The 15,449-nt window shown below is 43.8% G+C and overlaps 1 protein-coding gene across 13 annotated transcripts in view; it reads right to left on the reverse strand.

Moving 5' to 3' along the window:
• The window catches only part of ralgapa2 (Ral GTPase activating protein catalytic subunit alpha 2), a 79,832-nt gene that overhangs the window by 25,560 nt on the left and 38,823 nt on the right, over nucleotides 1–15,449 (reverse strand). For all 13 annotated transcript variants that reach the window (XR_014125479.1, XM_081721138.1, XM_081721144.1 and 10 more), the window contains 13 exons: nucleotides 13,311–13,439; nucleotides 12,509–12,613; nucleotides 12,077–12,135; nucleotides 11,713–11,821; nucleotides 10,772–10,882; nucleotides 10,573–10,641; nucleotides 10,187–10,324; nucleotides 8,123–8,306; nucleotides 6,091–6,907; nucleotides 5,425–5,496; nucleotides 4,062–4,185; nucleotides 3,667–3,822; nucleotides 754–912 (listed from right to left, as the gene is read on the reverse strand). Coding sequence is in view for 12 of the 13 variants with exons in the window: in XM_081721138.1 (XP_081577264.1) it covers nucleotides 754–912; nucleotides 3,667–3,822; nucleotides 4,062–4,185; nucleotides 5,425–5,496; nucleotides 6,091–6,907; nucleotides 8,123–8,306; nucleotides 10,187–10,324; nucleotides 10,573–10,641; nucleotides 10,772–10,882; nucleotides 11,713–11,821; nucleotides 12,077–12,135; nucleotides 12,509–12,613; nucleotides 13,311–13,439 (2,232 nt within the window). In the remaining variant the exon portion in view is untranslated. The remainder of the gene's footprint in view (nucleotides 1–753; nucleotides 913–3,666; nucleotides 3,823–4,061; nucleotides 4,186–5,424; nucleotides 5,497–6,090; nucleotides 6,908–8,122; nucleotides 8,307–10,186; nucleotides 10,325–10,572; nucleotides 10,642–10,771; nucleotides 10,883–11,712; nucleotides 11,822–12,076; nucleotides 12,136–12,508; nucleotides 12,614–13,310; nucleotides 13,440–15,449) is intronic.

Below are 15,449 nucleotides of genomic sequence, written 5' to 3' on the forward strand. Positions count from 1 at the left end.
CAGTAATGGATTCAGGAAGGGGGAGGGTTTATGCACTCTTGAGTTTAGAGGAAGGCATGCACAGGAGACCAGCTAACACAGCACCTACTCAAACCCACCAACCTCCCCACTGACCTGGTTAGAATTCTGGGAATTCGAAAAAAAAAAAAAAAAATGTATATAACTACTTCAAATGTGCAGTTCGAAACCCTTCTATTACTACTCTATAACTTCAAGTCAACAGTTCTATGCAAAATGGTTTTATAGCTGATTTTTTTAAGCACACTATGAAAACATAAATACATATAAATACAATAAATACATATGAATATTTCCAGGAAGGGCTGAGTGAAAGATGAGTGATATGTGACAGAGTAAACCTGCTTCTCAGAAGCATTACAGACCCGTGTATCCAATTTATTCATGCCCTCGATATGAGTCTTTCATAGCAAAGAGCCTACTTTCCTCTTCAGCAGCAATTCACTGTGGTCCATTAGTGTCTCCAAACAAAACAGAACACATTCCACCAATTCTGAAATCTTATTTTATTACTTTTTATGTTAAACACTGCACAGATGTTTTGGTAATGGTGAAAAGCTCTTTAGCTTGGCTTCAGTTTGGAACCTTGTCACATGAAGAAGAGTCAAGTGTGTTGGTCTTTGTAAAACAACAGTCCATATGATAAATGAAATGCTTCAAACTATGTTTTTTTGTTTTTTTTTTGCTGTGCAGCGGTGATATTTACTCCCAGGCCACGGTACACAGTAAACATACCTGTGCTTTCTTCATAATCTGAATGAAGAAGGTGTGGTTCTTCATTGGGTAGATGATAATGAGCACGTCTCCGAAGTCAGTGGGGATGATGCCCCTCCGATAGTCCCGGGTGTGTTCGGACCACACAATATGGACTTCATCGTTTCCCAGATGACGAAGCTGCAATCAAACAAAGGATAAATGCTCAGTCTGAATGTGAATAAATGCCATATAATATAATAACTGATGTGAATAAAGCTTAAAGCAAACATTTTTTTCTTAACTAACAAAATAAAACACTGTAAAACAGTGGAACGTGAGTCATTTAAGCCTTAGGTGTAAAACCTATGCAGCCTTACAACTCTTGAACAGGCAGATATTTCTTTAAGAGCACTTTGGCCTGTTTTAAAGAACTGGGTAATCATTTCAATTCCACTAGACACTGACAGCTAGAAAACACTCTAATAAGGCTTAATCATGAAAATTTGTTTTGAGGAGAGCGGTAATTTTAGGATAAAAAAAACAAAACAAAAAAAAAACCCAAAAACTTTTGCACATATATTTCAGTATATAATGGCCCCGCATCTTGTAACAGCGCTTTCAATTGCAGAGTGAAATGAGTTTCAGAAATTGGATTATTATGAGTCAATCATTGGATTAAATTGACTGCTTTGCCTGTCAAATTGCTAACATTTTCATTTTATATTAAACTGAGAAATGCATTTCAAGGAAATTTGATTTGATATTTTCTTCAGGTTTACGCTCTAGGCAAGAGAACAAAGGAAAGGTGCTCAAATTTTACTGAATGTATGCATTTGCCAATAGTCCACTTCCATGCACCTCAATCTTTAACTCTGAATAAAACAATAACAAACTAAGTTTTTTTTCCTTCTCTTTTTTTAAATTGACGAATAATTAAGGAATTAAGGAATACTTCATCTGTTCCCAAAGAAAATGTGATCATGAATATAATGATTCCTTTATTATGCATAGAGCTAGTAGAAGACAGGTGTTCAATGCCATCAAGTCAACCAAATTCATGATTAAAATAATAAAAAAAACATTGTAAGCATGTTATGCAAAGAATTAAACTGCAGAATACTTAAACACATGTTTACATACAAAACCTAAAAAGCTAGTTCAAAACAGATATTTTTAATTATTTTATCTTATTTTTAACTTATTTTATCAGAATTATACAACAGTAACTGGAAGCCAAGGTAGGATTCCCTTGATTGACTATCTGCCAGTGTACTAACGTCTATAATGAGCCATTAACAAAACATGCCCTCTCCACCAAAAATGCAATTACCACACTTCCCCATAAGCCCTTAATTATGCTAATGGTCCAGAATTAAACAAATTCACAACAAGCTGATTGGGCCAATGCATACTGATCCATTACAGAGACAGCAGAAGAATCGGTAGCACGTAAATAGGTCAGGGAAAAGAGGGGAAACAGATAACATGTTGTACACATATTATGGATGCCACCCAAGCTGAAATGCACCAGCTGTTAAAGACAACATTGTAATAATGCATGATTTGGATGATGGAGAGCAGAAGGCTAGTGGAGCAAGATACCTCTGCTACTATGAATGATTCCAACATTATTAGCCTCATTTAACCCTCACCTAGCCTCATTAGTGATAGTGAGCTACAAAAACACACACATAATGCAAATGTATCTGCACACAACATGTCTCAAGCCCCAAGAGGTGCCTTTCAAATACATCAGCTTCTGTTCGGTTTGCCTGCTGGCTATGTGCGACGTGCGCGTGTATGTATGTATGTATGTATGTATGTATGTATACATACATACATGCATGCATGGGTGTCAGGGTGACCTGCTTCCTCCTGAGACAGAGGCTTTGGATGGCCAAGCCCTTCAGATAACTGCATTACGAGCTCAGCCAGCTGCTCTGCCCAGCACTCAATTGGATTCAGGAATTCCCCTCTTTTCTCCTTTTTCTCCCACACCAGACCCCCTCCCCTCACTCCCTTTGCTGAAAGTTGCATTTGTAAATTAGAGGGGTAACTTCCTGTCTGGCCACTGCTGATAAAGCAGCCCTTTCACCCTCCCTTCACTCACCCCCCGGTTACCACTGCAGAAGGAGCAGAGCAATTATGGGGCGCCCCCAGCCCAAAGGAATCGACCGCGGATCACAGCACACACCTTCCCAGTGCAAGCTCTCACGCACGCACACATTTACGCGCCAGTGGACCAAGCCTTGGGGACCCATGCTCCGAGCACGGCTGCAGGTGGAGGTGATCGAACACGGTCGACACGGGGCTAATTCGAGTGCTAGCAGTGGACGGGTTCGCCCGTCGATCCCTCTCGTGAATTTCCTCTCGGCGGGTGAGCGCATGATCAGATTTGTCCGCGCCTGCCAGGACAGGAGCGCAGTGGCTCATTTCGCCTGCGCTAACGAGCTAACGCCTGTCGATCGCTACCCTGCTGACGCGGGCGGAATTCGATAGCGAGGCCCCGCTGGCATCCGGCAGGCCCCTGGCCCTGGCGGAGGGAGTTAATGGGCTGATCGAGGTCCAGGTCACAGCACACGCTGGAGTCAAGAGAGTTGGGGCCATTACCGAGGCAGGAGATGACTACTGCTCTCTTCGCCTCTACAGTGCGGCAGCGAGAGAGGGCCCAGCTAACCACCCGAACAGCCACATGGTCACGCCTTATACACGTCTGTCACATGCTTTGTGATGCTGATTTACTACCAGCATGGCATGCCAGCTCAAAGCTGCTCTCTCCAGATATGACAGACATTCTGTGCTGTATGAATATGTAGGTATATTTAGGTCAATTCAGAATTCTCAGGCATGAAAGGTATACAAAAATACATTAGGTTTGTCTAAACCCCAGCTCTATGGTGCTTACGTCTTTTTATGACCCATGTTACAGAAATGAATAAAAATGTGACCTACCTTCTTAGTGACGGAGTCGTCAGAGTCGGAGGGCATACGGGTGGACACGTGAAAGATGACCTCCACGTTTGAGGTAGAGTAGTATGGAGCAGTGGTTCCAGTGCTGCCATTTCTCTGCAGCCCACCCATAAACCCACAATGTGTTGCCAGGTCCACCTGAGAGAGAGAGAGAGAGAGAGAGAGAGAGAGAGAGAGAGAGAGAGAGAGAGAGAGAGAGCACACAAACGAACATATGTTATTTGACTAATTCAGGACTTGGAAATACTGTATGTAATTCAATGCGAGTATTTTTGTGTGTCTATGTAAGTGTACATTTGACAGGCAGAAAGAGTGAGCATGAGTGAGAGTGAGAGAGCGAGAGTGACAAAGAGTGTGTCTGTATGATAGCTTTGTACCTCCCACCCTAGTCCAGAGACAAACTCCTCATAAGCCTGACTTCCCTCGGTATTGGACAATATGGAGCACTTATCCTCCTGGCCCTCACCAATATAAAACACAGCAATCTTGTGGGTCTCTCGACTGAAACACATGGGCACACATACAAGTATAGATCTCGTCTTAGTAAACAATTCTGCCAATTCACTCAAATTAAATACAAATGGATTAGTGACATATCTTTCAACAAATGTATTTCTAAAAAAACAAAACAAAACAAAAAACCCTCAAACACTCAACATTGCCAGGATCCATGCAGAAGACACAGTCCAACGTTTGGGTCAGGGTCTAATATTTTCACGTGATAATTATTTCAGAATGTAAATTTACTCAGACATTGTAATTATCACCATATATAATGCAATACCTCAAGTTCGATGATGAGAACTGATGAGAAGCATGTGATATTAAACACGTGCACCAAATGTTAGTGTTCAGACCAAAAAAGGTTAGCTATCTTTCGTAGCTAGTATGAGTTGTTCTGGTTTTTATGTTTATGGAACTTGACATAGAAAGGTAAAGCTGTCTGGCAGCTTAAAAATAAATAGAAAAATAGGATAAATCAGAAGTCTACATTGAGCCATGCATTTATAGTAAACAAATGTCATATGATATAGTGTATGTGTATTCTGCCGTTATTTTGTGTGTTCTTCTGTCTGCATCCTTTGGTGGAAGTCTTTGAGCGGCGTTGCTACGGAGGCACCGTGCCCTTACTCTGTGATGTTTAGCATGCTCAGACAGTGGTTGCTATGAGCAGGGCAGGTATGGACGCAGGCAGAAAGTGGGGGCCGATCCTGGGGGTATTCTTTAATAAGCCCCTGTAATTAGCCACTCTGAGTGCCTATTGATCGCTGTGGTCTGAGGAGTGCTGAGCTGTGTTCTGCCAGAGATGGGGAGGATTAAACTAGCGGGGGTTGAAAGAGAGGAGTAGCTAAGAGTGGTCTTAAGACATGTCTCACTAATAGTGCTCTTAAAGGATTTAGCCTGCTCTCTGCAGTCACACTGGGCATTGCATTAGATGTTTTTCCACCCTAAATGAATGCTAAAATGATGGGTTGGAATGAGCAGCATGGGCCAGTGTTACATGATGAAAGTTATTGCTTCACAACAGATTTCAGTTGCTTGAACCAGGAGATTAATAAAGTAGTTTAATCTCACTGCTTTAGAATCCCTGTGCATGGTTTTTCATTTCTGGTAAAAGTGTACATGACTAGGTAGCTAGACTGAGTTCACAGAGAGTTGGCAATTAGAGATAAAAGCATACATGCTATTACAAACTTATTGCAGTACTTAAAGGGAAGCATGAGGACATCTAAAACTCACCACTGCCTCGAATCCAAATTCTTGAGTTCTCTCAAGAGCTTTGAGTTCTTCTTCAGGAGATGAAAGCTTTTTCTATTGTATAATAAAGAAATACAGTTAAAGTAGGTCCACTGGTTAGCCATGTACACCCTTATTGTATACATTGCATTAACCCGTTTCATAAATCTAGATTATTGTTGCATGTCCTCAAGACCAGTGATCAATGTGCTTTTATACATAAAGCCCACAAACTTCACTTTTGAAAGTACTAAAACTACTGACTACATGCACAGGCTTGGACAGTTTCTAGTATCTATGGAAACAAGAACATTCATTTATCTACAGGTAACCACTCAATTCTAAAAGGTGTACTCTTCTCACTAAAGAGAGCATAAATGGAAACAGTGGGGCATGTCGTACAATGGCGCTGCAGGATTCAGAAAAATACCATGGGTTTACTAGACTCCTCCAGGAATTTCTATCACGAATGTGATGACAAGTAAAAGGTTCAACAAAAAATAATACAACTAATGACAGAAAAAGGCCTGTGATTTCCCACCAACAGAGGAAGGAAACATCCCTCAGGTGAGAAAAATACATGAATACTGGCACACTGGTGAACAAAAATAGACTTCACTGAATAAATTCTTAGTTCTGATCATAAGTCACACCTAGAAAAAAACATACCTTCGGTCCCACGAGTTCATGCCTAACTCATTGAGGAGAAGTCTGCAGAAATAGAATGGTGCTTTGGGTTCCTGATGGGTGGGCTCTCTCTGGCCTGCTGCTCTGATGCTGGGATCTTCGCTACGCCTCCTGGCCAGCTCCTCGCCCTCCTGCTGGGCCTGTCTTTGGATGGTCTCCATGATAGCCCCCTCTGTCTCATGGTTCATGCCCATGGGTGGTGGGGCAGGCTGGGTGAGCCTCAGCTGAGGCTCAGGCAGGCACTCTGGGCTGCTGATGCCCAGGTTCTCCAGCAGCTGGTCCAGCACATCAATGCCATCCTCCACCTCCACCACGGAGGAGCACCTGCTGGCGTGGGACGAGCCCGGCTTAGAGGGGGTGGAGGACTGGTAGGCATACTGGTGTAAAGACTCCTCTCTGCAGCTGCTACAGTGCACAGATGTCCCTTCCAGAGTCTTATAGAGAACACTACAGTCCCACGAGTACTTTCCAGAGATGTCCCGTACGATGACGCGAACCTCGGAGGAGTGCTCCCTGGGGCTCAGGCCAGACAAGGCCGTGGGGGGGCCCTCTGTGGGGATCTGCAGATAGGACACGAGGGTGCTGTCATTGAAGACGAAGAGCTGCAGATTGGGGCTTTTGAAAACCTCGGAGGAGAGTTCAGAGGACTCCACGTAGGGGTTGTCGTGGTTCTCGTTCACCAGGCTGTGCAGCAGGGCAGGGCCACCACTTAGGGGATGGTGACCCAGGTGGTTCACAAGATGAGTCATGATCATCCTGGCAGTCAAAGGAATCAACTCCATGTTCCTTCGTTTCTTCTCTGCAGCACCGAGACCAAGACCAAGAGGTTTTATGTGAGCTTTCCGAAAAACAAGTTCAGCATCTCAGTATGATTATAAGACCAGTATAATCTGAGTGAATTTATATTCCCTAAACCAGTTCTGCTCATGCTTCTCAGGTTCCCTGTAGTAATGTAAAGAGCTCTCCTTCAGCTCTTACAATAACAATACTCGCTTTTAACACTAATTACAAAGAGTCTGTTTTTCGGGTTTCACAGGTTTTTTTTTTTTTGTTTTTTTAATCAAAGATGATTTCCTTCAAAGATCCATGCACTCACCACAATGAAGTGGTGGGGGAAAAAACTAAAAGATCTGTCCTAATGAGCATCACACTTTTTACAGCGAGGGAACAGGTTTCTATAGTGCTCTCTGAATCATATCTATGTGAATCTATAAGGATGGCTGAAAAGAGAAATCTAGTGTTGTGATTAGCACAAATTAAGATGAGAAAAGGAGATATGCACATTATGACAGTGCCATCAGTGACATGTGCATCAAAGTAGGAAAGACTCTTGGGGAAAACCACTGCACTGCAATTAGAGATGCGCAGAGCTTTGAGGTGAACTAATCAATACGAGGTTGGGCACAAGAATGTTGCTCTTAAGTTGCTCTTTGGCAGGGGCTGCTGTATTGTGTGTGGAAGTAGAAAAGATCAACAGACAGATTTTAGCACTGGAAATGTCAGTGCTTTATTTCACCTTCCCTAAAGCTGTATGAGGACTATCATAAAACACGTAGCTGCTGAAAAAGGGAGAGTCTCAAATAAAATTTTTTTTAAAACCCACTACAATGACATAAAAAGTCTGAAAATATTACCTAATGGATATGGCAAGGTCAGAAATCTGATTTCCTAAATAACTGACATAAATGGGCCCTTTAAGTGGACGACTAATGCAGGACTCTAAACGTTTCAGCTCAGACTGTGCTACATTTTGTCAAATATTTTTTTAAAAAAAGCTCTGACTAAACTCACAGAGAAAATGCCACTGCTCTTCTGCATTGCTGCAAAGCAAAATGGGACTTTAAGTCTTCATATACACTAGCTCTCATCATAGAAATATACACACGCATTCACAGTAGGCACAGATAGATAAAAACACACATGCAGAAACACTGTAGGACAAACAAAAACAATAACAAAAAAAATAGCTTTGTGACCCTGTAGAGCCAGGTGGCGTGAACAAAGCCGCGCTTACCCTCAGCCACGGTGAGGAGGTTGCCGAAGTCGCCGGCGGCGCCAGGCGAGGGTGCCGGCTCTGAGCTCTTGACTTGGCTGAGCGGCAGGAAGGGGTCATAGTCAGTGGACAGGTCTGACAGGCTGAGGAGGTAGTGGCTTTGCTGCGTGTGCAGGTTGGAGCCAGACACGCAACAGTGCAGCACCTGAACAAAGGAAAGAGCAATGCAACTACACGCACACTCTGTATGGGCATTTTAGCTCCTGATGACAGACTTCCTGTTAAAAAAAAAGAAAAAAAAAGAAAGAAGACCAGAGACGGTGCCCAAGCGGACAGTTTAAATTGAAACATTATGTGCAACTGTTGCCACACACAGATTAGTTTAGCCGAGCTCTACAGCAAACCACCATATGGAGGTGACGCATTATTTCAAAAGGCTAAGCCAGAAAAACCCTACGAGAGGGGTTATTGCAGGCTAATAATTCAGTTCTTATGCAGTATGGCAGTGTATGGAGGTGCTTAAACAGATGGCCGTGCCACCGTTGGCTGGGCGAGATAAGAAGCAGTCCTGCACAGTTCATCACAGTGCCTCAGCAGCCGTTCTCTGTTTGATTTAATTAAGACTTTATCCCTTGGCTCGGTCTCAAACATAGCTCACACAAACAATACACTCCAAAGCAAAACAAACCCAGTCACATGCAACCTAAATCTATATTACAAAATCTTTGCCGGTTTACTGTATTATTTCAGTATTAAGAGGACATAAATATAGTATCTTTTCAAAGAGGAAATTATTGCATGCGGACTCACGTAAACCCCTAATGTGTGCTACTGGAGAAAACGCGTAATTAAGGAATCTTCTGTCTGACAAACCCACCACAGCACATATGACCATGTCTTTGTGATGCACAATGCATGCTCTGATTGCATGCATGTACTGCTGGAGCACTGATTCACCTCCTAACATAAGAGGAAAGGCCACATGTTTAGGATAGAGAGTTAAGAATGTGAACCCTGCACAGCTCCTATGTGCCTCCTCTAGCCAACTGCTTGGTGACAGAGTGGGTCACCTTGCATAGCAACAAGCCCACGGACAAGAGAAGGGGAAAGTGTGCAAACAGATCAGATCAGATCAGAGTGGAGGCTTTTACACGCCTAATTACACACACCCATGACTGGCTGCTGCAACTTGGAATTAAATGTTGCATGAAAATCTACAGCAGAAAAAAAGAACCTTAAAAGATGCTCTGAGACTGACAAATTCTGGTCCCTGAGCGAGGTGAACTGTACGAATGACGGCACTCAGCAGTTTTGCTGGCCCAGGTCTCAGAAGACATCATTAAGAACAAACATGGCTCATGGGAAGAAGGCATTCCTTCTTTGCTAACTTCCATGCATTAAACTAAACTGAGCCATATTTGTTCAGAACAAATATGTTTTCCTCTGCTAACTTGACAAACGGGAATGGCAAATGATAGAGGCAATGGCAAATGGCAAATTAAAGCATGAATTATGTGTGCTTGGCGTACACCATGACTAGCACTGATAAATGGAAAAATAACGTAAACCCACTGTGCATATAATGACCAGCTGAAAATGATTAACAGTCATACGAGTAAAGAGGAAAACTAATGACATTTATTCTGTCCTTTTTGTCTTTGCACCAGGTGCAGTTTCTCTCATATGATGATGAACTGAATTCTCAAGTTCAGCATTCATTGGCAGGCTTATCAATTGAACAATAGGACATTTAAATAATTTGGCCATTTTTTCCTTCAGAGCATGACATCTGCACAAAGGTCTGTGGCCGACCGCATCTGCTCAACAGCAAGGGACTAATATCTCATTCCCTCTGTGCCCTGCCCTGTCCTCTCGTCGGTGTCCGATGACTAAATACAAGCTTTCCTCCGCTAGCCGATGAGTGGATTTGCAACACTATGAATCTTCGTTTGGGATCAACTGGGAATGTACCATATATACCATAGCAAACATATGCTTCAGTGGCGCTAGGAGGCATAAAGGAAAAGGGTCAGTCTCTAACCCAATGGCCTTTTTGTTCATTGGGGGAAGTGGATGCTACACTACCCTGTAGATGTAGTCCAGCAGAGGTGCTTTCTGAGAGGCAGGGTCATCCAGCACAGGCATCGTGATGGGCTCCAGCAGGATAGACAAAGGCACAGACATGCACCAGTCCAGCAGGCACAGCAGCAGAGACACCATTAACTACAGAACACAGGGGTGAAAGAACAATCCGTTTGGTTACTCAGTTCAGCAGTCTTGGAAGCAAAAAATAGGAAATAATAATTTTGTAAAAATCCCAAGCTTCTCGCAATCATAGATAAATTAGCACGCGACGCACTACATTTTGGAGAGCGTGAAAGGAGGCAAAGCTTCACATTCATCAGTAAATAAACTATTGGGAAGCAAGCTTTCGCGTCAAGGACGCGTCCTTGGGGACTTTCTGGACTTACCTTTTTATCTGCCTCCACCATGGAGTGCTCAGCGCTGGGCAGCAGAAACGCTATAGTCGCTACAAAGATCTACAAAAGAAGGGAACAAAAGAGGTCCTCCACATCAAAGCACGCTCTTGCCCGGGCCGCCGAGCACGGCCAGAGGGAGCTAAATCGTGGCCACGTGTTTGCCGTGTTGGGGGGGTGCAGGTGCGCGCACCTCGATGATCCTTTTGGGGAGGGAGCGCTCCACGTTCTGGAGTTTGCGCCAGTGGCAGATCAGAAGCTGGAAGACGTCGCAGGCCACGTGGGACACCGACTTGTTCCCAAACTGAAATTTACGACGAGCTGTCAGCAATTGGCAGAGAGCGGTACAAAGCTTCTCCTCAGGAACCATCACATGGCATAAACACAAACGCTATCAAAGGCTGGGACCTAAAATCTGGAAAACTTTTATTATTTATTTCACTAATAAGTGGGTAACATCGTGCACAACAGAAACAATATTTTAACAAGATACATGGATTTCTGATGACAGCAAAGCAAACAATTTCCTGCTCTGGGACTTGGTCATTTTGAGTTTAAGGCAGTGTGAAAATTCTCTAGTTTAGCCTGGCTGGCTCTCCGACTATGACAGGAAGTGTAATAGAGGAAAAATAGCCAAAGAAAAAGGAAGCAGAAGCCCCAGTAGTTCACTGCCTGCTTTTAGATGAGTGCTCCTGTTCCCAAGCCTCTCGGGCTTTTTCTTTTTCAGGCAAGCTCACTCCATGTCAAGTTGTGCACAGAAGTGATTACTCGTCCATTTTCGGGGTGGGAGAGGGCAGGGTATGAGAAAGCTCAAATTGGAATGCATCATTTTAGAGTAAGTGGCTTAGAAACGATTCCACCGTGTCCCTGGCACTTTTCAGAGCCCTCAAAAACTCAGAGAGGAAGAGGAACAGCAGAGTGCTCCATTGTCCTCTCCAGGTATGCCACTAATCATGTGTAAACACACACACATGCACGCACGCACACACACACACACACACACACACACACACACACACACACACAAAGCAGAGAGATCATAGATGCTGTAGGCTGAGCCCTGCAGTATACAACCATATGGAAGTGACACATGTGTAGCTTGCACTGGAGCAAACTACAGAAAGCACCACTCACCTTTAAAGTGACACCCAGCACATTGATGGCATCCTTCACCTGGTGGTGGACCCTCTGCTGGCCAAGCTCCTCACACACCCACAGGCCCAGACTGCAGATAGCAACACACCTGCAGCAGAGACAAGGCTCACATTACACCGCCACATGCCCACAACTGTCGCAACACCTAGTGTCAAAGGCATTCGGCCAACTGCTAATTGGGTACACGCCTGGAACAAATACAAGGACAAATACAACTCAAGTCAGTAGCCATCTTGGGAGATGAGTTTTAAAAAAAACTTCTTTTTTTTTTTAATCAACTTCCAACATAAATACATTAGAGGCTCTAAATAGGACAAGTATCGTAGAAGCGGCTGCACGTTACCTGGCCTCTTCACAAGGCTCATTGCGTGCCGTCCTCAGTAGATTGTTCACCAGGTACTCCTGCAGACAGACACCATGACATTTACACAGCGGGGGTGGTGGTGGCTCAGTGGTTGGGGTACTTGACTTGTGATTGGGAGGTTGCTGGTTTGAGCCCCACCACTGCTGAGTTGCTGCTGTTGGGTCCCTAAGCAAGGTCCTTAACCCTCAGTTGCTCCTGTCTAGCTTTGGGCTGCCTGGCAGTATCCTAGCCCGCACCAATCACTGACGTTGATGGGGTGGCAGTCAGCAGTGGTATTCTGTACCTCTGTTCTACTGTGTGTGTGTGTGTGTGTGTGAGAGAGAGTGAGACACAGTAAGCACAGCAGTTAGGTAGCTGGGCTACGTGGGTCCAGCGTCTCCCGCTCCTGAGCCAAGGCACCAAGAAGCATACCTTTATGTCTATTCCTGGGATGGCCTGCAGTGAGGGGATCTGCTGGTACAGGTTGGGAAAGCACACTAGAGACCCCAACAACGTTTGGGCTTCGATCCGCGGAGCCTGTAAACCAAGGCCAGAATACAGCTTTGTTACAGGTTTAAAACTTATTAAAAAGGAGCACATTTACTATTCATTTCTGTATGCATATATGATAAAGAGTTGCAGAGCAACAAATTTTAGAAAGGACAAACATCCCTTTTCTTAACAAGTTTATTTATGCTACCCACCTAAGGTAAAACTATAAAATTTGAAATTACACACACCATTCATTTTATCATTTTACCACACAGATAAACATTTCACTCATTATCTACCACAATTAGACTTTAGGTGAAGAGTTGCACTTGTCCAGGAGGCAAAGCTCTTTCTCACCATTCAACTGCTACAGAATAACTAAGCTGTATCTGCCAGAGCTGGCAGATGGCTTTAGTGTGCGCGAAGAAAATCACGCTCATTTCTGTGGCCATACTGCTCTTTTTAAAGTTTGTGTGTTTTTTTACACTTCTATTCATCAGGTCACTATTGATTTTGCCACAATATTTTTTAGGTCACAGGAGGTATAAATGATATATGCATATTCTGGTTATAAACCTCAAGATGCATAATGCATTCTCTACCCCCCTATATTCTGTCGAACAGGTCTCTGATCAGTCTGACACTTTAACCAAGAAGGAGTTTGCTGCTATTCTCTCCTGTGTTTGAAGGTGCAGAGAGGAGCTGTGTGTGAGGATGCACATGGCTGACAGGGTCCTGGTACCTCAAAGGAGTCAGCACTCAGGACACGGGCAGCAGCGGAGATGAAGTCACCCACCAGCATGGTGAAGCCGGGCAGACCCAGGAAAAAGAACCGTGGCGAGCAGCACCTGATCATCGTGTTCAACACATCCTGAGAGAGAGAGAGAGAGAGAGAGAGAGAGAGAGAGAGTGAGTGAGTGTGATATAGACAGAAAGGAGGGAGAGACAGATAGAGGAAGGGGGAAATAATAAGATGGCTTAGATACAAAAAAAACCCCAAAACAAAACCCAACAGTCTGTCTGCCACATGTCTGAATGCATGCCTCAAAGTCAAATCTTTTAAGACAGTAAGCACAACCTCAAACACGCGCGTGTGCATGAGCACAGGCACCCAGCGGAGCCAACACGTACAGCCTCGTCCTAACTGCTACATTCATCTCACTTAATTGAATCCTTTGTAAAGAAAGGTAGGCAAGGAGGCACAGACAACAGAAAAAGGAACAACGGCGCGTAATAAACCAGGGCAGAGAGACGAGACAGAGACCTGCTGGGATGAAGATGTGAAATTGGTGGAAGCGCCAAGTTTGCGTGGACGTTTTACAGTCATTTGGCAATAATTGACCTTTGCGATGCCGAGCAAGTAGTAGTAATTAGCTGCCATAAAACTGCGGCGTGATTACTCAAAATGACTGCCTTGGTGGAAGCAGCACTTCTGCTAAAGCAGCTCCATTATGCAGCTTTAAATAGAGCGAAGCCCAATCAAAACAGAGTTTGTGGAGAAAAAGCCCATGCAGGCCTGAGGGCAGAGGCAGGGGCTGTACTGCTTACAATGGTCTGAGAAAGCCAGGGAAGCAGGCGGTGCGCTGTACATTTGAGAAAGAGCTCACAAACTCTCCTTTTGGCTGGGAATCAGGAGACGGCTGTGGTTTGGAGGTTCGAAGCATGTGCTAAATGAATTCTAATTTTTGGACAAATGCCTCCATCTATCTGAATTAATACACAATATTAAAGTGACTTAATTTCACTGTGGTGAAATTACTGTGCTCTTGATCACTAAGGCAGGGTTTATATGTTAATCCACACAACACCTGTTGGCAGTGGTTTGATTTGGTGACTTATCTTTTCCTTCAGTCATATGCAATAATAGGCATCAAACATTAACCAAAGTCTTTATTTAAACAGGGCAGCCATAAATGCATTTCATAAGGAAGATTTAGGGTCTGCTCTGTAGTTTATGCACAAAGGAACGTATACTAGTAATCATCTGCTAATACGCCAGCAGTAGTCTTTACTCGGGCCACTTGCAGGGAGATGCGGAGCTTACTGAAGGCTGCGTTCACACCTTCACGCAGGTGTACAGGCAATTACGGGTCAAACGAGGCAAGTCGCTGCCTGGAAAAGACCGGGCCCGTCTACCGCCGATACGAATGCTCTGAAGGCACTGGAGGCTGACATGTATCCGTCTCCAAGACTGCAGCAGTGGAGCCACCGTGGCGTGAAAGCTGGACTCTCTCAGAGTCTCTCCTTCTCTGTTTGGCACATGCCTCCATATTGTGTGTGGAGCAGGCAAAGCAGGGCAAGTAGCACGGCAGCCGTGAGTGGGCTCAGAGCTACGCCAGCACGCCTCCCTCCACATGCTGCAACTGGCCATTTTTAATTAATCCCACACACGCCGGAGGAGCGCCAGCATTATTTAATGACACGGAAAACATTATAATGAGCTTGTCTCTCGGCCAGAGCAAAAAAGCCTATAGTTTGTTCCCAGGCATGGGCATGCACTCACACTCGCACTCACAGATGGGCAGATACACAGGCCTACACATATAAACACATATAAAAATGAATTTTAATCAATTCCTTTCCATGTTTCTCTTAATTTTTTATGTATACAACATATACATTTAGTTTTTCAGAAATGGAAAATCTTGAAGAAAAAAAGTGGAATACACTTATCCATCCATCCATCCACATACATAGCTTGTGTGTTTATATATATATATATATATATATATATATATATATATATATATATATATATATATATATATATATATAAATAAACACTTTTAAATGAATATGCAAATAAACATTTTTCATCAAATTAGCTGCTGTACATGTATAAACAAACAAGCAAGCAAGCCAACAAGAATTTTTGGCAGTT

This window comes from Electrophorus electricus, chromosome 10 (assembly GCF_041902795.1).
Source record: "Electrophorus electricus isolate QZ-2024a chromosome 10, ASM4190279v1, whole genome shotgun sequence".
NCBI classification, from domain to species: Eukaryota; Metazoa; Chordata; class Actinopteri; order Gymnotiformes; family Gymnotidae; genus Electrophorus; species Electrophorus electricus.